The sequence below is a fragment of the Athene cunicularia genome, assembly GCF_003259725.1.
Source record: "Athene cunicularia isolate RWA chromosome 7 unlocalized genomic scaffold, athCun1 chr7_part1, whole genome shotgun sequence".
In the NCBI taxonomy this organism is placed as follows: domain Eukaryota; kingdom Metazoa; phylum Chordata; class Aves; order Strigiformes; family Strigidae; genus Athene; species Athene cunicularia.
This window is the reverse complement of record NW_020799107.1, coordinates 36,351,755-36,374,801: the sequence shown is the minus strand read 5'-3', so window position 1 is coordinate 36,374,801 and position 23,047 is coordinate 36,351,755. Positions and strand designations below refer to the sequence as shown.

The window sequence follows — 23,047 nt, the reverse complement described above, 5'->3', positions numbered from 1 at the left end:
GACTGTTTTACTTCTGCGTCCAACAACTGTCTTGCGTAGAGCAGACCCGAATGAAATGAGCCTTGGCTGGTGTATGAAACTGTAAATAGACTTTTTAATAGAAAATGCTGGTAATGTTGGCTTTTTTTTTCTTGACTGTATGAAAGTTTAACTGCTGTGTTCTCTTTGTTTTTGTTTTTAAAATTAAAACATAATATAGTACTTTTTTGATCCTGTTACTACTTTTTAAATTACAGGTCGTATCACTACTCTCTCGTTGCACAGTCTGTGCTGATTTACTCTCTCTGAACACGGTTCTTCAATACAAGGTTGAGTTGGATGCAAAGCTACAGAATAGTGAAATATCTTCAGAGTTAATTCTTGTTATTAACTTTTTGTTTTGTCTGGCTTTTTGCCCCTGATTCTTCAGAATTGGAAGGCCTCCCCCTGCCCAAATACGTATGTGTGTATATATCTGTAGGCAAACTACTGGGGTCATGCAAAGAGATGCAGATTGTGGAGTAGTAACGATGAAAATTGTCTAAATTTTTGGTACATAAAAAAGATTCGGTATAATGCTGGTACTGTTGAAGACTTGCTTCTGAGGTCCCTGTACTGTTGAATCCAAACAGACGCCCCGTTATTACCTGTATGTATAGCTTTGAAACGTGAATTAAGGGATGCGTATTAGAGCTGTGTAAACAACTAATAAACCTGTTTGTATTAAGTTGGCTAGATAATTTATTTATTTTAGACCCACCGTACCATTTTCAGAGTAAGCTTGACAACTTGTTTCTCAAGATGATATGTGTGATAATAATTTTAAATTTGTTCAGCGTACTGTGTTTTGCCAGGGTAGTGCTACTGCTCGCAGAAGTACCTGAGCAGTTTTTAACCCCGTGGGTAATGATGAATTTATTACCCGTGGGTAATAATGACTCTCATCCTGGTGTGATGGTGGCCAGGGTGATGCTGCCACGGCGAGGCTGTTCAAGTCCCCGAGTCCTCCCTTACTGTTGCAATACAGATTTTCTTGTGCTTTTAGGAAAGACTCAGTTGTCTACAGTGTGCTAAGCAACAATAATTCAATTGCTTGGTTGGTTGAGAAGCTTTTTTTTTTTTTTTTTTTTTTTTTTTTTTGGCTTTTAATATATTTGACAACATATTTGAGTACGGGTTGTTGGTAGCCTGTCCCTAGAAGCAGTATTGGTGTGTGTCAAATCTCTTCTGCTCTGAGATGCCCCAGGGGCTGTACTGAGACTATTGACCCAGCAGCCAACAGCCTGGCTGATAAATGAAGTCCGGAACTTAACTCAATACACAGATCTTCATAAGAACTTTCATTATATTGCTTTTCATCCAGACTTATGTCAAACATGTCTCAAGAAACAAAGTGAGGAGAATTACTAGTTCCTTAAGAGCATGTTAACGGAAGAAACGAAGGCTGCTTTCCAAAGCACATTTTTAAACTGTAAATTTTCTCTCTCCACAGAACAGCTCTTGCATGTGTCAGCCAGGGGCATAAGAGAAATCAAACCTGCTGTGAGTTCGTAAAGTAATAAATTGTCACCAATCCTTGCATCGCGCCCGTGCTTGTTCACGACTAGTGGTGTGCAAGAACCTCAGCGGTTCCTTCACGTGTCGGTCGGTCATGGAGGGTCTTTGCTGCGTGGGGCGGGGGCTCTCGCCGGTATCCGCTGGCCTGCTGTGTGGTGAGAGCGGGTAAGACCACCAAGATCTTTTAGAGGAGCTCAGATATCCACGTACCTTCCTCTTCCACACGCCTGCACCGCTGATCACCTCCAGACCCCAGCATAAAATAGGAACTTATTTACTCAACAGACCAAGTGGCTAAACCAACTGATTTTACACAAAATGCATTAGACGCTCCGAAGCTTTTCCTCTGCTGCAGACAAACTCAGAAGTGCTCAGTTTTTGGGTAACGGATTTTTGAAGTTACCCCTTTTATATTCCTTTCATAATGTATGTCATGTGGAGATAAAGTGGCCTTCAAGTGGTCTGATATGAACGTTTTTGATTTGAGATCTGGTGGGGGGGGGTTCTGGTTCTGGCAGCAGCAAGCTAAATCCAGCTGCTGACGGCAAATGCCAACATCCCCTCACCCTCTGCGTGTCTTGTATGAAGAATCCTTTAGTGATCCATGTGCTGATAAACTCTGGTAGCCAATCCCCATTTTTATCAGTATTGGACTATTCCTTAAAGGTGAACTCCTGCAGAGAGGAACAGCCCCTCTTCGCCATCCTGTGGACAAGAGCAGCCGGAACCCAGGCAGAGCAGATTTTCCCCTGTGTGTTCAGACCATTAATTCTTACCTTTCCTGGTGCATTTAAGGAGAATCCTGGGATAATGCAAAAAAAATGTGTGTGTTGGTAAGTTAGGTAGCTCTTATCTAAGATCTAGTGGGAAAATTTCATTCTTAACTTGTGGGCTTTGCTATTTCATGCTGAGCCCAAATCCAGGACAGAGGGCTGCTGGGGCAGGGAGAGGGGGGAAGGTATTTGGAGGGTATCTGAGCTTCAGCTAATTTTGAGATTTAAAATTAAACGTTATTTCTGCTTTTCTGAAAGCAAGAGGTCCCTCTGGATTTTGATCAACAGGTTTTTCCTCCCCTTTCCCCCTCATGGCCCTTGGGGAGAGGCAGCTCAGCTTTGCAGGCTGAGTAATTTTTTTTCCAAAGCCATTTCTGCCTGGAAGTGTAATACAGAATAGGTGATGTGGTAGAGGTATAGAGGCAAAGCAAATAAAACTATTGTTTTTCTGGGTTTTGGTGGTGGGTACAGATTTACTGAGGGGACTATGGTTCCCTTCCCACATCGCCAGCAGATGGTGAGGCCTATATATTCCCATTTGCGTGGCACAGTTGGACCCATCTGCACCCCTCTGCAAATGATAGCATGGCTGGAGCTGCTCCAGAAAGATTATAATTATCTTTGCTTTTCTGCCAGTCAAAGCTCACTCCAAAACCTGAATTATTACCCGTTTCTGAGCATGGAGAGTGGCTCAGGAGCCAGCTTTCACCTCCTGCTTGGCGCTCCCTTTCTGAAGCCGCTGCGAATGTTTTCTCTCCTTGGGCTGCTTCCTTCCAGGGAAGCCAGATGGGGGCAGGATCCTCCTTTTTATTAGCAAATACTTAAAACAAAAAGTGCTTTTTTTAAAAGGGAATTTTGCTATATCCAAGAGGTGATCAAACACTTCAAGCCTGCGCTGCCACCAAAAGAAATTCCCTTCCCCTCTCCCTCCCTCGCAGCACCACAAATGTTTGCATGGGGCTTGGGGGCCTCACTGTCATAAAACTACTTTTATTTGTAACTTTCTGAATAACTTAGAGCTAAATCAGTGTAGTTCAGGCTGCTCGAGCAGCTGGTTTGGGCACTGTCAAGGGGTAGAAATAGGTGGTGAGGAGCAGGAGGGTAGGACAGAGGTGGGACTGAAGGAACTGGAGATGTTGGGAGGGTCAGTTTCCCCTTGTGGCTCTAGTGCTGGTTTAGCACCAAGCCTGTTTTCATATGTAATATTAATTTTGATAAATTTAGATGATGCCTGTGCCCAGATAGTGACTCGCTGCTAAACTGAGACATGGGCTGAGTGGCCCCACTCCAGCGCAGCATTGCACTCAGCGTCTCGCTTTGGGCAAACAAGAAAAAAAACCTTACGTGGAGCTAGGAATGTGTAAACCAAATGTTTTGATGTCTGATCACAATGTAACAGTCATTAGTGTAGTTACAGCGATGAGACCAGAGAAGCTCTGAGACTGAGACCCCACGCTGTTGGGTGGATAGAAAGCCTGTGGCTCTTTTAATGTGAATTTATTAGCCATAAAAGCTTTTTTAATGGCAATTTATCAGCCATAACAGGTGCTGTTAACCACTGAAAGCACCAGCAGCAAACTAGGAACCCGGCAGAGGCTGTCATTGCTGTAAGGAAAGTACTGGGTAAAGGGCATGGGCTGCAGTTGTTGGGGTGACACGGATCATCATAGACTTCAACAGGAACAAGATCTAAATTCTTGCATTAATTCACCCACCAAGGATGAAATTCTGTGAGGAACCCAAAGCACGGAGCTGCGTTGGTGTGTTGGGAGAGGAAGGAAATTCTCTGTAGGTGGGAAATTTCAGAACCCTGTTTTTAGAGAATCACAGATTCATCGAGGCTAGAAAAGCCCTTGAAGCTCCTCCAGTCCAACCACGCACCTCACCCTGACCATTCCCAACTCCACCAGATCCCTCAACACTTATTTTTAATTTAAAAATCTGAAGTGGCCCAACCTTCACCCAGCAAAATACCTCCATCTGCTTCAGGTCTCTCTCTTTTTCAGGATTCACAGGGATGATAAACCATGAACATGAATTTGGTAGAATTAAGGGAGAAGCCTTGGGATGAGCCCTGTTGTTTAGGTAAGGTTTGCAGTGACTGGAGCCGGGGGTGAGGGGGGGGTGTTGCAGCAGGGAGCTGACCCGCAGAGTCGGGGAGCAGCACGGCTGCCCTGCCCCGGGGACACCTGGAGCAGACCCCCCCCTCCCAGTGCTGGCAGCGGGGTGCAGGTTCCCCAGCTGCCGAGGTGTCACTCGGTGTCCTCGTGTGCGAGCCTCCCTGGACAGATCCCCTCTCTCGCAGAGGAGAATGGGGGGAAAAATAGGACCAGATTACTGGAGATGTGAGTTTGAGTCGTGCCATCTGTGTGGTAGGATGTGTCACATAAACTGCCTTATTCCCCAAACTGTGGCATGTATAAACTTACTTTGGGCTTAACTGTTACTAAGCCTGGCCTGGGCAAACGCTGTTGGTTTCCTTATTGACTGGGTCTTTCGGAGGGAAAAGCAGAAAGTGTCTGGGACAAGAGTGGTACAACAAAGCGGGCTGAGTCCAGTCCCATTGTCTGGAGTGGCTGGTCCCCAGGGCAGAGGCTGGGCAGCACTGGGAGGAAAACCTGCTAATGCTTGGCATGGGAAGACTGAGCCTGTCCGTGTCCTTAGGAAAGCCCTAGTCCCCCCAGTTTAGGCTGGAAGTGCTGTTTAAGGAGGTGATGTAGCTGCAGGTGAGGGACATCCGAACCATTAAATGGTTTGGTCAGTTCTCACCGTTTACACATACACTAATAAAATGCCACTAAACTGTGATTTAGTTCTTGTGACCAAACCAGGGGCAAAGTCTGCAAGTTGTCTCCAAACTGGGAATCCGGATACAACGTTTTGACTGACTCTACCCTTAAGCCCTGGCGTTTGATTCTGTAGTTAAACCGAATCCCAACTCGTCCCAGAGCCCTCGCCCTGGCTGACAAACCAGGGCTGCCCTTGAGCGGGACCTGGAGGGGCTTCGACCGCTCCCAACCAGTGGATCAGGACAAACTCTGGTGCGGACTTAACAGACTTTTTTAATTGCCATGACCCTGTGTCATTAAGCATGAGGGTGGCCTCTATCATAAGGGTTAATACCCCAATATCCTTGCAGCAGTAAGTTTCTTCTACCGCTGCGTTGTTCAGAGGCTTTAGCAGACTCTTACTGCAAATTGTAATCAAGTAGAAAGCTGAAAACCTGATGGAACTGAGCGTTGCCGCGGGTTTTACCGTGAGGTGCTGCTGTCACAAAGTGCGTGTACAAGCTGACAGCTCTGGAGCTGTAGTCAAGGGCCACATTCTCCATCAACCATGGGATGAGCTCACGAAACAAAAGCTGGAATGCTGCGTCACGGGTAACACGGCAGCCGCCCATGTGCCCTCGCGTTCAACGGGGGAGCCCGCTGCCCCGCAGAGCTGCCTTGGGCCTGCTTTCTGCAGGCCGCTGGCCTCAGATTTTCTCTGCAGGCAACACAGCCTGAAAACACACAAGGAGCGATGGGTTAGGAGACTTAAAATTCTACCTCTAAAAAAAAAATAAAAAATTTGTCTCACTGTGCCCATTGCCCACATTAGAAAAGTGCGGCTGAGTTTAAGCCGTGCAACAAATTCATAAATCTTGATCTTTGCTGCAGTCATTGGTAATAGGCTGGATCTTATTTTTTGAGTCAAAGTGATGGATGGATAAGCTGAATCATCAGTCTGTTATTAAAAGGAAATGTGATGCAATAAGCTCAGCGCATCAAAGATTTCGTGGAGGTATCAGCAGATTGCAAGGACCCAGGTGGGGCTGAGCAGTTGCAGCAGCACTTGAAGAACAACAACTGGAAGTATCAATTATTAGTCATGGGAAAATGTTAAAAATAATAGATGTTTTAATTTGACATTTGACGTTCTTAGCTCACCAATGGCTTCTGAAGGAGAATGCTGTGCTGGGGAGGGAAGGGGCTCCCGGCAACTCCCTGCTGCGTTCGTTCCCTCCATCAAGCAGTAGGTAAGGAACGCTGTCACACTCGCTGTGTGCCTTCATAAATTAACTTCTATAACGAGGGAAGTGCTGCAGCACTGTGGGAAAGGAGGTGACCGCTTCTCTTGAGCAAGTACTTTATTTGCTGTGCGATTTATTGCCCCCGAGGGTGTTCCAAAGAAACCCAACCCAGGGCTGGTACTGCAGGGTCGCGCCTGCTCCTGCAGGTCTTCCTGCTGCCAGGGGACAATGGCACAGTTATTCCTGTTTTGGAAAAAGTCAGAATTTCAGCTGCTCAGGATGCGGCCCCTGCTCTCTGCTGGAGGGAGGGAGGGAGGTGAGGGGCATCGCCCTGTGCTGAGCCCAGCTCCGTGCCGCTGCCCCTGCACCCCCCTTGGGCAGGATGGTGCATTTGCCTCCCTTAAACTTGGTGAGGTTCCTGCCAGTCGTGAATTTGGGCTGTGTGGTGCTCAGCAAAGAAGAGCTGCTTTGAACCTCTTGCCTGTAGTTTGGATTTGAGCCTGTAGTTTCACAGAAATAGTATTTCTATAACTGAAAGACTTTCAGCTCCGTAAAGCCACTGCTACTGGTCTTCCCCTAGAAAATGATGCTTTTAGAGTTGTCTTAAGCAGCTGTTAGTAGCCAACATTTATATCATCTGGAGTAAAGATAACGTACACTGAATTTCAAATTTACTCAGCCTGACGTTAAACTAGTTCTCCAGTCCTTCAGGTGTTCATGTATCAAACCAGTTTATTCCGATTTCACATGAGTGAAAGTTAAAGCACAATTAACTTCCCCAAACTCCTATCTTAATCTGTTAAAACATGAGCTCTGAATTGCACGGGCTTGCTCTTCAGTTCAGCTGCACTTTCAGCTTTTCATCTTTCTGTTAAGCATTCGGGGTGGAAATCCTGCTCATGCTGGAGTTTTTGAAACTGATTTTGAAAGCTCCTGGGTTTTGCTCTAGCGCTGGAGCCGAATGGATTTCAGCTGGCTCTGTATGACAAAAACAGAATTATCCCTGTCTGGTCTCTCCTGTGCCAATCATGTTTTTGTAGACTATCATCTTTCCTCTAAATCATCAGTTGAATGGGCTACTTAAAACTCGGTCCCCTCTTAGCCCAAATAAATGCTGACAATGTCACGGAGTAATTTAACGATCTGCTTTGAAGACCAATAACCCTTTACTCAAGTTAGCTTTCATATCTTAGGATGAGCTTTTATCGAAGACAGTCACAAAGCAATTTCATGGGGATTTCGCTGGCTTTGTGCCGTGCCTGGGACGCTTCTCCTCACCCGGCTGCTCCCCGCCTGTGCCCCTGCCCTCGGTTACCACCCGGGGACCTCTTTTGTCTCGCTGGGCTCCCTGCAGCATCCGTCACCTGAACCATCTCAGCGGTCAGGTCTGGCACACAAACCACATGGAGAGAACTGGGAATTGCCTTTGGTGTCCACAGTAAGCAGCCCAGGAAAGAAAACCCTTAAACCGTGGTCGCCTCCAAAAGGTAAAGGTTCTAGTGCTAAAATCAGTTGCCAGTGTGAGAGTCCGGCATTTGGGGTGCAGGTCCCCAACACTAGGTAGCTGCTTAACTCCAGTGGATTTCACTGGCAATTAGATAAAACACCTTTTAAAACTAGGACTAATATCAGAGGCCTCCCTGGAAGATGCACGTCACTGTTGACAGGCTGATGGAGATCCTGAAGGCACTTCGCCTGTGAAAGTCTATCTTTAGTCTTGCTTTAGTCTGTCTTGTTTCTGCTTTTTTAAAATAGTCCTTCTTTAGTAAACTTGAAATCAACATGTTTTCTGGTATTTTTAAACGGTGAAGGAGATGGATTGCTTTTAAACAGACAGGTTTTTCCAGCTTTCACCAGTTTAATTGCAGGAATGACTCCATTCAAACCTGAAAATTAATTACTCGCTTTACAGTGTCAAAGCCAAAAAAAAATCCCAAAACTAAACAAACAAAAATATTTGTTCCATGTTTGTTGCTCAGGAATCTGTGGACTAAAAACACTTCTGTAAGAGTTAGGTCGCTTTTAAACCTTTACTGTACATTTCAGCAAGATATTTTTGATGGTGTATTTCCAAAACTCTTGACCTGCTGTGGGCCGAATCCAGCCCAGGAGTGGCTGTGAGTCTCAGGACAGGCAGGAGGGGGTGCAGAGCCATGGGCACCCCGCTGGTTGATGGCAATTATTGTCCTGGGGTTGTTTGATTTCCGGTGATTTAATATTTAGGCTTTTATTCATGTCCTTTGCAATCTGATGAAAGAGAAGCATGCACCAGCTAAATCTGAAGATGATTAATTTTCAGATTATGAAGAGAATGACGGCATTAACCCATCCTGTCCTTCGGTGACCCTAACAAGCGTGCGCCGAGAACGTGCTTGAGCATAGTGAGATCTGTCAGAAGACATTCCCAAATTCAAGGTAAGTTGTCTCCTTCCCGGAAAACCAGCATGTCCCATGCAGTGGGACACAAGAGTTTGCATCTGGTCACCGGTGGCTGCAGCCCGGCCACCGTGGGGGCCGTTGCCTCGCTGAAGGCCGCCGTGCTCAGGGCGTCTTTGCCAGAGCCAGGGTGATTCTGCAGCTGCTTCTGCCCATCCACCGTCATGGTGCTTTATAAAAAGACCCGTGAAGTCATCAGTAGTTCAGCTTCCCGTGGAATCATTTTCTGGCAGACTTTCAGCTCGTTTCCTTGACTCATTGAAATGAAAACTATTTGACAAATAAAGTTTCCCTCCTCCTTTCTCTCTTTTTGTAGAGAAAAAAACACATCAAGAAGCCTGAGTCGTTTGTGACAGAGGAATAAGACAACGTGGCAAGATCCATAGATGAGGTTAAGTGAGCCTGGGGGACTCAGAGGGCAGCCCCGACCCCTGTGGCATGGGGGCGAGCAGAAGGACCGTGGCTTACCTCAGCACAAGAGGAGTGATGGGCTTGTCGTTTTTATCCTGATGGCGTGATACCCAGTGCTGAAAATGCTGTGTGATGTAAGGGTGAAGAAAACAAATAATTTCCCAGGGGCTGAATTTCAGTTTTAGAATTTGGACTTTCCTGGTTGTTTCTTTTTTGTTCTAGCCTTGGTGTGGGTTATTCAGTAAGATCCCCATTTATGTCACTGAGGGAATGTCAACAGGAGGACCTCAGTTTGCAGAAGTTGATGTTTGCTCATGAGCTCCTGCAACTCATACCACTGAGGATACTCCTCTTAGGACAGAGTGGCGTAACGCCAGATGAGTTAGAGGATATTATTTGTGATGGTATCATTCCTTATTGCAGTTAAATGTCACTTTATTGAGTTCAGTAATGAAGCAGTTATTGTCTAGTGCCACTGCGGAGCCGAGGAACTGGAGCAACGGCAGATTCCTTGTGGCTGGTTAGCACTGTTAATAATAGCCCAGAGAAGAATTTCTCATGGTGGCTGTTGTGTTAATGACCTTTGTGTTGTGTTAATGACCTTTCACGGAGCATTCTGCCACTGGGAACTTCTTCTACAAAGTATTACTGGCCACAACTAGCGAGTGGTCTTAATATTTTATGGACTACTGCAGATTGTATTTCAGGATATGAGATACCGTTTCAGCAATGTAAGGTAGGAACGCTGAGCATGTTGCAATCTCCCCCCCCTTGCTTTACAGTTGGAAGTGTTAGTAACCTTTCCTATAAATATGTTCCATTTAAATGAGTGAAAGAGACAAAATTTCCAAAAAATGGCTCTCAGACACAGGTTACACTTTGCTAAAGTCTGTAACATTGAAATTTAGACACGTGCACTTCAACCCATTACTTGGCATCCTTCAGGTCAAGAAGACTACAGACACATGAATTGTATTTTGCTGGGAGAGATTTCGATCTTATGGTATTTCTTGAGTGTACTCATTGAGCTTTGATCTAAATCTTGATCTTCTTTTATAGCAGCTTTTGTTATCTTGCCCTTGGATGATTCTTTTAGATGCCCATGTCTCTTCTGAATTGCGTGTTTGCTTTTCCATTTACTGTGGGAACTACTTTGCAACATAGGGGAGTCAGAGAGATGATCAAGTGCCTGTGCATGATGCCATTTTACAAGAACCTTTACAAATGAACCCAGCACAAAATCAAAAAACCCTTGGAATGGCCAGATGCCATAAGGAAGACTGGTAGTAGCACTCTTCTTCTTTTGCACAAGAAAAAAAACAGTTAGAAAGGCTGTTATCCTCATCACACCTTTCTATTCATAGTTTGTTCCCTTTTTGGAAGAAAGTACATCCTTGGTGGAAAAAAAAAAGGTACTGAGCCTAAGCACAAAGTATTTGATTTACTCCTTCTGTTGTCACATGGGGCGTGAACATCTTTCAGTGATATTGGTGCAATTATTGAACTGAAAAAAGCAGCAGAGATGATTGCAGAATTAAGGGACTGATCGTGGTTTTTGCAAAAGGCAAGGAGCAGGTTCAGCTCTGTCCCTTCATCCCAAGTGATTTATGACAGGGAACGCCTTTATGTTATAGCTGTGTTTATCCACCAATTTATCTGGTGCTGTTCTGTTGATGTGGAAAGTTGGCAACGCTGTTCAAAGCCACATGAATCTTTCCTGCTGCCAAGGTTTGTTAGAAATAATAGACTTAGTGTGAAGACTTAATAAATGATCTGAATGTGGAGTGGGATATAAGTGAACCTGGACTGGCTTATGAATTCTCAAGAAATTGTTTCAGCTCAGTTCCATGAAAAATCACAACCGTGCATCTGAATTCACTGTAAGGCTCTGGCTGCTTTCAGTGAGAAGCTGGGGGAGTACTACATGTATATTGAAATTAATAGGTTTGAAAATTCAAGGCAAGATTAAACTGGGAGGTTGTGAGGAAACTATAGATCGATCTGCTTATAAGATACCATCTGCAACTCTCACTGTCGTTGCTGTAAGCTCATGATTTGCAACAACGCTAATAATAATGAAAAAGGTTGTCAGAAGATAAATGATCTGGGTTATCTTTACTGCACAATAGTAAGGCAGAGGCTTGCCCAAAGGGACAAGTTTTGGAGACAAGATTAGAACTGAAATTCCGGCTGCGAGTCATGGTTTTTTCACTGGCATTTACAGCTGATATTTGTACCTTTGTTCTAAAAATATGAAAGTTTCTTTATTGTCTAAACAGAAGGAAGGAGAAAAGATTTGAAAAGAACCTGCCCTTCCTTCCCTAGTTTATACTAACTTAAATTAATATTCTGAAAAGTAGAAATTGTGAGTTACAGATGAAAGAACTGTGTGCTCTGTCTGGGTTTACCCCGTAAGCTCCTATTAGCAAATCTGATCAATGCAATCAGAGCTGGGTTTGTATTCTTGAAGAAATCTTCCTTTGGTGTATCTTCTTTCTGCTCAGTGCATATGTGAAAACTCCTGCTGCTGTCTTGGGAAGATTAGCAGGAGAGATAAATTAGGCTGTTTGACATCAGCTTGTTGATAAATGTTTTCTTTTGAGACTCTCAAAGGACCTAAGTAAAGAACAGAGGAGGCTGTGACAGATGCTGTCCTGTGAGGAGAACTACCCCTCATGGCAGTGACCAGGCTCAGTTGGGAAGGAAAACAAACCAAGGCTGCTGCCGCCTGATAATTTTGTGTAAATCTCTTGTGGCAATGTGTGGTGTCTTTTACACAGTGATTTTATCTCTTCAGTGGGTTTTGTGGTTTGGTTTTGGTTTCTATATTATTAAGTTTCTACAACTAGTTGGAGAGTTAGGCTGAGATGTATTTGTTCATCTGGTTTCTCTTTGCTTCATGATATCTCGACATGAAAAAAATTAACAAATATTTGGCATCTTTTTTTGTTGTTGTTTTTTTTTTCAGTTTGGATTGGTTTGTTGTTTTCTTTTTCTCCCTTCGTACCCTCTCTTGATTCGGTGGGACACTAACAGAGATGACCATGTGAGATTTCCACAAATGGACAGAGCAAGCAAATATTCTGTGTGAGAATAGTAGTTGGTATATGGTTTTGAGGAGATACACCAAATGCAAGGAAACAAAATGTCAGCGTATGTTTGTTTTCCCTGTGAGTTCAGATAATATTCTATCTGAAGAAGCGTGGGGTGGTGACTTTGCTTGCTGCTTGAATGTGTTACCTAGATGTGAGATGAGGAGGGAAGTAAAACACCTTGGTGATTTGTCTTCTCATACTGTTCTGTACTGAAAACCTCGGTCCTGTAGCCAAAGACCATCAAGCCCTGGGTTAACATTTATTTGGATTTCATTTTGCTGCTTGGACCTGTCAGAAAAAAGCCTCACTAAGAGGGTGAGGGGCGATAGTAAACAGAACCTTGTCGTGAGATGACAGTTCCTTCTCTGTCCAGAAACATCAGGAAGCGTGAAATGAATTTTGGTTTCATACCAATATCCCTTTCTTTCCTCCTCTTCCAGCAAAGTCTTTTTGACTCATGGCAGTATACTAAGTGCTTGGTTTACATACCATACAGCTACTGGCTTGTGCTGCTACTCGCCCTGTATTAACCTGTCAGTATCAAAAAATAAACACGAAAATAAGACACTGGAGATGATATACTCATCGCATTTTGATTGCATTGCCTCTAAGTATATTCTTTATTATGATCTAATATTTTCTATTAATACTTTAAGAAAGAGTCTAAGCAGCGACAAAGTAAAAAGTCAAGTTCATCTTGTTAGAACGTGTATCATTTCCTTAAGAACCCGCACAGTTGTATGGTGCTCCCATTTAAAAAAAATAATGTTTGCAAATATTTGTCTCAGCTGGATAACCTAACAAGAATAAGAAAAAGCATCTGTGATATAAAAAAAATGACCTTATTACTTTTACAGATACATAGGCATCGATTCTAGCATTTCTGATTCCAGAGAACAGGATCAAGGGCAGCTGTTTTCTTCAGTTTGTGGGTTTTTTTATATTTCCAGTGTGTCAATTCAGTCAGCTGTTAATGAATTAGGAAACTATTCATCATTAGATACTGACTGGCCTCTGTGTTCAGGAATCCTCACAAAACAGTGAGTCTGTGACACTGTTGTGTTCAGGTTCTCTCACCCTCACAGCTTTGGGACGTGGGGACGTGGACACGGTGGTGGGTACATGGTTTTATGGCCTGTGTGCAGTGACCTGGTGCTAATGGTTCTGTCTTGGGGCTAGAGGTCTACCATGCACCATGAGTGTTACTCCCCAGTGCTATGAGACTTGTCAGTTCCAAGGATTATCCATAGTTTAAATAGTTGAACTCCCTGTCGGATGGAAATGTTCATTCCTAAGCCAAGACACATTCGCTAACGATGCATGTGCTCCTACCCTGTTTTCATGGAGAAGAAAAAAGCTTGGCTTAATGTTGGTCAGCTGTGATATCAGAGAATTATACACACAAAGATAGACTGATAGTAGGTCAATAGATAGATAGATAGATAAAGAATTCAAAGGCAATCACTTGCTGTCTAACCAAACCTATAATTTTTGGTCAAAATTTTTTCCCCTCTTGCCACAATTTTTCTATACATCAGACCAAAATTTGCCTGCCCCCCCTGCAGAGGTCTGGGCAGCAGATCCTCATGGTTGGACCACCCTGTAGCTAAGCTCTTCCAACAGGTCAGCCTGGCCGGCTGCCGTTGTGGGTGCTGACTCTGCACCAGATAAGGGACTTCTGGAACAACCTCTCTTCTCATAGCCACTCTGTCACCAACACATCAAAATCCTATTCATGTTGGAGGCCTTTATCGGATTTTGAACAGGCAGGCTTCCACTCACACCTCAGTTTCAGATGCTAATAAATCTTAGTAGTTTCAAAACAATAAGGAGGGAGAGATGTTTGCCCACGTGTCTGCAGTTATAGACTGCACCTGAATTTTTTAAAAGGAGAAACACGTTTCTATGTTTCATATCCTCAACTGTCAGTTTTGCACCTGCAGCTTATGAAGAGAAAGCTTAGTTGGACCATTAAAAATACACAAGTTCCTTGTGTAAGCTTTTCTTTTCCTTGAATGTAGCTGAAGTTCTTGTGATGTGGCTTTTGCATAGTTCTAAGATGATATGCCACTTTTGCTGCATGTTATCTAGAAAAAATAAGGCAAATAGTAAGAAATAACGATATTTAGTCCTAGGAGAGCATGTCTTTTCCTTTCCTTGTACACCTAAACCATGTCTTAGTTACTAGGCTGCACGACAGTTACAGAAATTGCAGAGATGTATGGCATGTATTTATTCCAAGTGCAGATATTTCTTTGCTCCATCAACGTTACACTGCCAACTTAAGTGACATACAAATTCAGTTTGGAATTCCTGAAAATGGTTTCTTCAGATGCTTCTACCACTGTAGCAGGTCAGATCCACTGAGGTTCCCTAAATTGGGAGAACGCCCCCTTAGCTATTTCAGTCCTGGTATCGATGAGTACCTTTGCACCTGGGATCTAGAAACCATGTATAGTCAAGCCTATATGGGGCTCAATCTGGTAAATGTTCTCTGGGGGAAAATACAAGATACTGTCCTACTGGAATGCTCATGCTGGCATGAGTGTCTTAGAACTGTGCTGGCACTGTCCTGATGTCATTACGGCAGTGGGTAGGTCACGGTTCATTCTCCACCTCCTTAGAGGACCCTCTCCCACCTCTTGGGAAGGTACAATAAATGCTGGATAACAGTAAGCCCTTGTAAGAACAGTACAGTGAGGGAAACCCCTTACCTAACTCCCTTTTTTACTCTCTTCTCTGTTACTAGTGGTATTTCTATAACACATTTTCTATACCTGTTTCCTCTACCGTTTGGCTCCCTGGAGTGCAAATACAACTATAGCTTGTGGGCCTCCCGACAGAGGCTGGTAACAGCTTATCTAACAAGAATTACTTTATTTTTAGGGCTCCGAAGCTTATGTTGTGCTCTTCAGTTAATGCTTTCCTCCCAGACTAAATGGATTTCATGTTTAAGGCTTCTGGATTGTTTCCAGGTTGAATATTAGTGTCTTGCAGATTGTACATCGCAGGCGACATACATTTCATGTCGTATAGTCACCAGTGCTTTTTTAGATTTCTGATGGAGACTGCACTCTAAGGGAAAATTTTGGACACTTGATTAGTTTAGGTGAGAGATTTGTAAATGCTAAAGTACAAGATTACTCTTTTTTTCCAGCTTTCCTGTGCAAAATCTACTAGATGGAAAGGAATGGCAAAAAGAATAAGAAGTAACTTACTAATGGTAGTTTAAAAATAGACATAATTACACAAATATGTATTGAAATATGACCTTTTTCAATGATACGATGCTTGTTAAGTCCGGGTGGTCTACTGATTACCTCAGGAGGTTAAATATAGTACCCATGATGTCAGTAAGCTTATCCACACAAAGGGCCGACACAGCGAAGCCCATGTAATCTCTGGCAGAACAGATTTCCTGTGTAATTTTCTGTCAAACTGATGCAAAGATGGGTAGAAAGTCTCTTGAGTCTTGAAGTGGTTGTCTTCAAGAAGCAATCGCAGAGTTGGTGTTCAGTGGTATTCGTGACGTGGGATCTGGCCTTGGCTTATTAAAATTCTTCCAAACTCTACCTCGTGATCTAGAGCGTGATGCACTATAAAAGAAATACAAGGGAACGAATGATCGAGACAATACACAGATATCACTAACTGTCAGGGAGGTTGTAGAAAACGAGAATTGCTGTAACAGTTCTGACTTTTGGGGGTGAGGGGGTTACAGTGTGGCTGCCCTATGGTCCTTACATACTGATCCTCTGTAGTGATCAGGCTCCAGGATTGGCTGATGTATTTTTCATAGGTGGAAGTCTGCCTCCCAAAACAAACTAAATGCAGTTTTAGGGGGAAAAAAAAAAAGGTTATTTTTTGTATGTGAATGCTGTGGGGGTTAGGAGAGCGAGTAGGCTGCTATTTCATAGTTCTTGTATTAAATACCTTCTAAATAAATCTAGAGAAGGTCACATTATTTCCTTCCTTACCCCCTGCCCTGAGTGGTTACTGTTTGATAAGTAGGACTGATTGAACTTAATATTTTAAAAAGTTAAGTACAAGAAAATGTTTTCTGCTTTGAAATGTTGGGGCGTTTAAATGCAAAACACCACCTTCCTCTACCTTAGTCATCTTGCATTCTGTCTTTTTAGTTCAAAACTGCTGAGCATATGCATATTTATGTACTGTGGATAAAACAATCTGGTTCTGGTGTGCTAACCTGTATCAGAACTGCCAGGCTGTCACCTACAGCAGAATTTTCCTAATGCCTTTGAAACATTTGTCCCCTAGAAAGTCAAGCTGGTATTTGCAGAATATTCCAGCAGTGCCTTGAAATCTGAGTCACAGACACAGATTTTCATAATAAAGCAATTTTAAAAAATATTAAAAGACTATTAACCATTAGTATTCCACTTCAGTAGGCAATACTTGCTGATATTTCGATATGAATATGTATCATTGACATTTTAACAGTCCTGAGAAGTGAATGATGTGAAACATAACACTGAGCATAGTAGTTTATTTTCACAGTGAGGACAAATGTACAGAATGTATGTGTGCATGTGTTTAAGTTGTTATTTGTACATATATAATACCTATATATAGGCAGGTGTGTAAAGATCCATTTATTGATATGTGTCCTATATAGATAAAAGCGCTTAAACAAGTGAAAACCTAATTTTCAGCAACAAAATTGTGGACTTGAGTAGAAATCACAGAAAAGGTAGTGAGTTTTCGTTCAGTTTTAAATAAAAATGAAGCTAGTAGTGATAGTTTTGTCAGAGTTTTTCCCTGAGATCTGGAGCTGAAGGAGCAAAGCAGCAAATGTAAGAATTGAAAGACTTGCTGGCAGCTGTAGGTGACCTAAGAGCACTCCCCTCCCCTTTCCATGTTCTGATGTCAGAACATAGGTGTTACATTCTGTACAACTTTTTGTTCCCACAATAATACTTCTGGTTCTTAAACCCCTTCTGTAATTTTGATGGGTGTTTCCATGCTTTGTCTCCAGCCCTGAGCTGTCTGCTGCTAAAGATCCGCTGTGTTTCACACCAGACAGCTGCATTTCAGTGGCAGAAACAGTGGCACTTGCATCCTGCATGTAACTTTGGCCTTTTTTAGTGTCTTTCTGAATAAGATATATTGAACAGAACTGTAAAAGAATCTGAAGGTGATGTCCTGGTAACCTAGGAGTTGTGGAGTATATCACTAAGGGAGAAATTGATCGCAGGAACTTGCAAGAGAACTGCACAGAAAATTGTATCCCATTTGAAAATACCTGCTAATTTTGTCAGAATAACCACCAGGACAGAGGAATACAAGCTTCTGTTGATCTAGCAAACCTGATTTAAGTTAGGTGATTGGGATGAGGCATAATCATATCCAGTATTGTAGCAGTGACTATGGGGCAATGCCATTTACAGGAAGAGCAATGTCTAGTACAACAGTTGAGTCTGAAAAAGAGGCCCTGAACCCAAGAAGGGGGATGGTTAGTCGTCAGCCCTGGTGCTAATTTTGGCATCAATGGAGATTTGAGCTGGAAACGGCAATAATGAATTACATGTTATATTAAAAAAAATTGGCCTTTCATCAGATAAACGTTTGTCATCACTTACATACATGTCACATTATCCACGCAGTCAACTGAAAAGCCGTACTTGGGGGAAAATGACTCTGTCAGTTATTTCAGGAATGCACACACAGAGGATCTGGATTGGAGAGCAGAAGGTTAAGCTGACATTGCTCTCGTGAGACTCCATCAACATGCTATATTCATTTCTGGACATCTTCAAAAGATGTTAAGAAGCTGAAGGACTTTTAAATAAACAGAAATAAGATTAAAAGGGGAAGGATTGCCTAGTAAAGCAAAATGCGAAGTAATTGAAAGCATATAGCTCGCCTAAAGGAGAAAGGAAAGGATCTACATCTCTGTGCAGAGTATAAAATACTTGGCAGTAGTGAATGAGATATGATATTTCATCTGGATATAAATATTAACTTCTGGAAAGAGTTAAGGAACAAGAAGATGTCTCTCAAGGACTCCTGACAAGCATTTATTGAATTATGTGATACAGTATGTGAAGAGAGATCGTTGTTGGTATTGGCTTTTAAATGCGCCTCCTTGAACAACTAAAGCAATCCGATTATGTGAGTGTAGGCAAGTAGCTGACCTAAGAGATGAGCCCCATTATCAGCACCGTGACTCCACGCCATACATCATGCAATTCTTGACCTTCCAAAATAGTTTGTGTGTTAGAATTGCTCCCCTGTCACTTAATCTGTTTATCATGTATTCTTAGCCTTTCCTCACCAGACATATTGGCTGTTAATCGGGTTCCTTCCAAGTTTTTCCTTGTCAGTAGTCAGTTCCCAGGTCCATGTGTTCAGCTATTTAACGTTTCAGGAGAAGTGATAAAAACACTGACACGTGGTTTGCATCAAGTTAAGTTGATAATGCACTTCAGGTAGACTTAGGGATAAAATTAAAGATAGACTTATACTAAAAATGTAGTTTGAAGTCCAGACTCCTCTTTCCTTTAAGTTCAGAGATTCTTGGATTTTTGTAGTTTTGATTCAGGTACAATTTAGGAACAAAACTGTCAGTTCAAATTCATTATTACTATCAATTCTGAAAGAAGAAAATGTGCCTGGTTTTTCCATTTCAGTGCTTCCTTGGATTTGCCTAGGGACCCATTTCAGCAGAGACCTGGTGAAGTTGAGTCAAGCTCTGGTGTGTTTTGGGTTTCCTCGGGAGGCAAGAAGTGCCCCGCTCCCTTTTCCTTCATGTTGCCGAGAACAGGTGGCCTCCTCCGGGGTCACCAAGTATATTTAGGGCTGAAACTCGAGCGAGCTGGAGCCAGATTGGCTGTGCTAGCCACATGCGTCATTAGGAGCCGATGCACCAGGCTCGCTCTCGCCCAGTGCTGCTCAGGAGGGAAGACTGGAGAGGCTTTGCTCCTAAGGATATTTACTAGATGTTGCTGGTAAGAGCATTTTAATCACGTTTGACTTTTATCCCTTAGAAAAGGATCTTGAGCCGTTTCCTGATTCTGTAGTTTTTTGGGAGCAGTCGTTGTTCCTTGCCCGTGGAAGTCAGATTTTCTGTCTGGATGACAGGTTGCAAATTGCAGTAAGAGGAAAGGACTTGGAACTGGGTTTTGGAAGTGTAAACTGAAGGTTATAATAGTGACAGTTTGTACAGATTGTATCCTTATATGCAATCCCTACTAAATTTGCCCTACTTTTTCATACAACGTGCCGCTTACTGAGTTACTCTGAATTTATTTTAATCATTAACGTTCTGGTTTAACAAACTGAATTTTTGAGGGGTAATTTTTCTCAACACACTTAAAAGGGACAGTATTCTACGTTCCTATATTTAAAACCTGCATTACTAGACTTCACTTGCCTCAGAAGGAATTGCAGTTTAGCCAGCTAAACAAAACCACCCCGTCATTTGGTAGTATTAGCTTACACGGCAAATATCTTTGGACTCAGAAACAGCTGTTCCAAAGCCTCATCCCCTACCAACATTAGAAACAGGGCTGTAGCCTCTGGTGGAAAATTGTAGCTTTGCCTCTTAGCAAAATCATTGTGTTAATTAATTCCTTTAAAGGTTTTCACAGTAATCTGTGCTTTATAATTCAGCCAGCTATATGGATTTTCCTATTTTCCAGGTCTGAAGAAATAGAGAAAAAAAAGCCACAGGAGCTAAAAAAAAACCCCAAACCCCAGAGCATCTATATAAGCTAATGCTGGGAAGACAGAAATTGCCTCATTAACCTAAGGTCACTTAAAAAAAAAAATATTTACAATTTTTTTGTACGTTATGCTTTTACTTATGAATGAATGTAGTAGAATATACAGACAAAGCTCCCATTCAAACAGGAGCTTGAATAATGTAATGAAATAACACAGACTAGTCACAGAGAAAAGAAACATTTTTCAAATAATTTTGTTGTAATGAAAAAAATCAAATCATATTTCAAGAAATCTCTTCCTCTGTTTTATTTTTTTTTAAATTTTTTATTTTCATTGAATTCCAGTATTGGTGTTACCACTATTAAAAGAAAATATTTGTCCAAAATTGTAATCTACATCAGTATGTTTGAAACTTAATCCAATGCTTTCCCACAATAATCAAAATAATGCCAGATCTCAACTTCATTTCTCGGTGTTGTTCAAGTTCTTTCACTGATGGTCCAACAACTCTGTAATAATCTGAGTAGTTACTGACCGTGACCCCAGGTGCTTTATGAACTTGACTAGTAGCTTTTCATAGTACTGTCAGTCTTGGGCTAATACTGCATATTCACCCTTTCATTTGCTGCCTGACCAGTGAGTGGGGGAGAGACAGAAGAATAACCTCAGAATGGAGGAAGAAGAATATGAGGAAGTTGTGGAGGTAAGAATAAAATCTGAGAGTAGAAATATTTGTTTCCTGCCTTGTGAAGGAATATATTAATCACTTTAATGAGATGTTGCTCATGAACATAAATCATTGCCTGGTGTTTGCTCTCCGAAGATTAGGGTATGATTAGACATTTATTAGATGATTTGAACAGTAAAAAACAACAACAACAAAGTTGCTCTCAATGGAGCAAAGTCTCTCTGGTTCCTGTCATAGTTTCTCTGCTTAAATAAGGATTGTAACCATCCCACACCCCCACTGCAAGGTTTTGTGGTTACTCTTCTGTGTAATTATAGATGCAGTGGGCAAATCTCTTTTCCCTCCTGGCTTGCCCTCTGTCATCCAATCCATGCTAGAGAGGATGACTCTGGAAGCCACTCTCTAGCCTCGCCTCTGTGCCCACCGCAAGGCAGAAATGCAGCAGTTCTGTGCCACCAAGGCACCGTTAACCAATTTGGCCTCAAGAAGCCGCAGAGATGGAGCTAGAATTAAACCTGTAGATGACTGTGGAGTTGCATCAGGGATTAATTTGCCAATAGGTCATTTAAACTCACAGTTACATACCTAATTATTTAGTCTCAACAATTTGATTAAGTGAATCCCCCAGAGCTGGGGAACCTACAGCTTACTATTATTAACGAGTCTCATTGGAATAATGACTTTCCTATTGAAAGAGTACATGAGGTTAACCAACAGTGTGGTCTTATCTGTTGCGTTATTACTATTCTGAAAAGAAATTATGTGGTATGAAACACATAAGCTTTTATAACAAATTGCTCAGTGTTGGTTTGAGGAAAAGAAGAAGCCAGTATAAATGTAGACATCCCCCAACTCATTATCTCCACGCTGTATTCAATGGACTGTTGATTTCAGGCAGCGTTACAGCATTGAGCCCTCACTGGCAATTTTATAGATTTCAAATATTGACTGAAATAAAGTCAAATGGTTTGCCAATTGAATTAGTTAAATGTGTTGTGTAAAACAAGTGTTACCGTTCATAAAGTCCATTTTAAAGATATTGTCCCACGTCGTTACGAAGACACTGCTCCTCCATTAAGTTTCCTATCGCCGTGTTGTAATTGCCTTGATGCTTCCTGAGCGTTATGTGCTCTCTGTTACAAAATCTATATTTATTTGCTGTCAATGCTTCTTCGTTGCTGCTGGAATTACGTTATGTTGGGCTTTTTTGTCTACACAGCTCTGTTTCAATCTTTGTTTTTAATTTGGAATGACCGCCTTCTTGGAACCACATCCCTAGGACAGACCGAGATGGTTCTGCTTTAGTGGCTTCCCTTGAGATACTCAGAGAGAGAAGCTAAATAAAAATCAGAACAATAGCATTCTGGTACAATTTTAAGTCAGCTTAAGCCTTTTCAGAGTTTTCTTAACTAGAATTCCACCTCTATATGAATCGCCTGTTTTAAACCTGTAAGAGTTCAGTCTGAAATTCATCCTCCAAAAGACTAGAAAATCGCTGAATTTTCCGCAATGAAAATTCTCACCGCTGAGAACACGATGAGGATTTTAAGATCGTATTTTGTCTTTCTCTGGAGTTATTACCCTGCAGGGGACCTTGTAGCCTTTTGTGATGTGCAAAAACCCACAGTGAATGACACAAATCTTTTGCTGCTGGGTTCCTCGAGGCTTTGTGCGAGGTGGATCAAACACGGTATAGGGCCGGTGAGCAGAAATTGCCTCAAAACGGCCCAACACGAGACAGCTTGGAAAGTATGGGCTAGTTACGTGAACCTAACTTTGAGGAACAAGGGCTTAAACTTTTTAATGAGGGGGTTTTTTTAGGGCTTGATTCAAAGGGGGTTTTGTGCAGTTTCAGCATGTGACCCCGAGCAAATCATTGCTGAGGAGATTTCCAAAGACAAACCCCACATTTTATGTTTTCTCCTTTCTGGAAGTCAGTGGGAAGTTAAGCACCTTTGGAATAAAATGGCTGCTGTGCACTGCAGCGGACGTAGCAACATCTTTAACTGTTTTTCCCTCCGTTGAGGAGGTGGAGGGCGAAGCCTCGGGGCGGCGCGGCCTCGGCTCCTCTCAGCGCTGCCGGCATAAGGCGCGGGCGGCCCGGCGGGACGGCGCCATCGTGCGGCCGCCATTTGCCGCCTCAGCGCGGGGCCCCGCAAAGGGCGGGAAGCGGCGCGGCTCCGGCTGCTGCGGCTCCTCCGGCTCCCGGGGGAAAGGCAAGGTGCCAGCGGGGGAGCGAAGCTCCCGGAGCGCTGCAGGGCTGGCACGTAGCCCTTGTTGCCTCTCGCATCAGCACTGGCGTGGCCAGCAGGGACAAGGAAGGGACCTGAGCCCTGGGCTCGGCACTGGGGAGGCCGCCCCTCGCTGAGGGGGTTCAGTGTTGGGCCCCTCACCCCAAAAAGGCCATTGA

General features: G+C 42.9%; 1 protein-coding gene across 1 annotated transcript in view; it reads left to right on the top strand.

Annotated features, from left to right (window-relative positions):
• The first annotated feature begins 19,148 nt into the window (after window positions 1–19,148).
• NEB (nebulin) overlaps window positions 19,149–23,047 on the top strand; it is a 112,202-nt gene continuing 108,303 nt past the window's right edge. Inside the window, exons 1-2 of the mRNA XM_026852536.1 lie at window positions 19,149–19,231; window positions 20,587–20,652. Coding sequence (XP_026708337.1) covers window positions 20,620–20,652 — 33 coding nt within the window. The 5' untranslated portion in view covers window positions 19,149–19,231; window positions 20,587–20,619. The remainder of the gene's footprint in view (window positions 19,232–20,586; window positions 20,653–23,047) is intronic.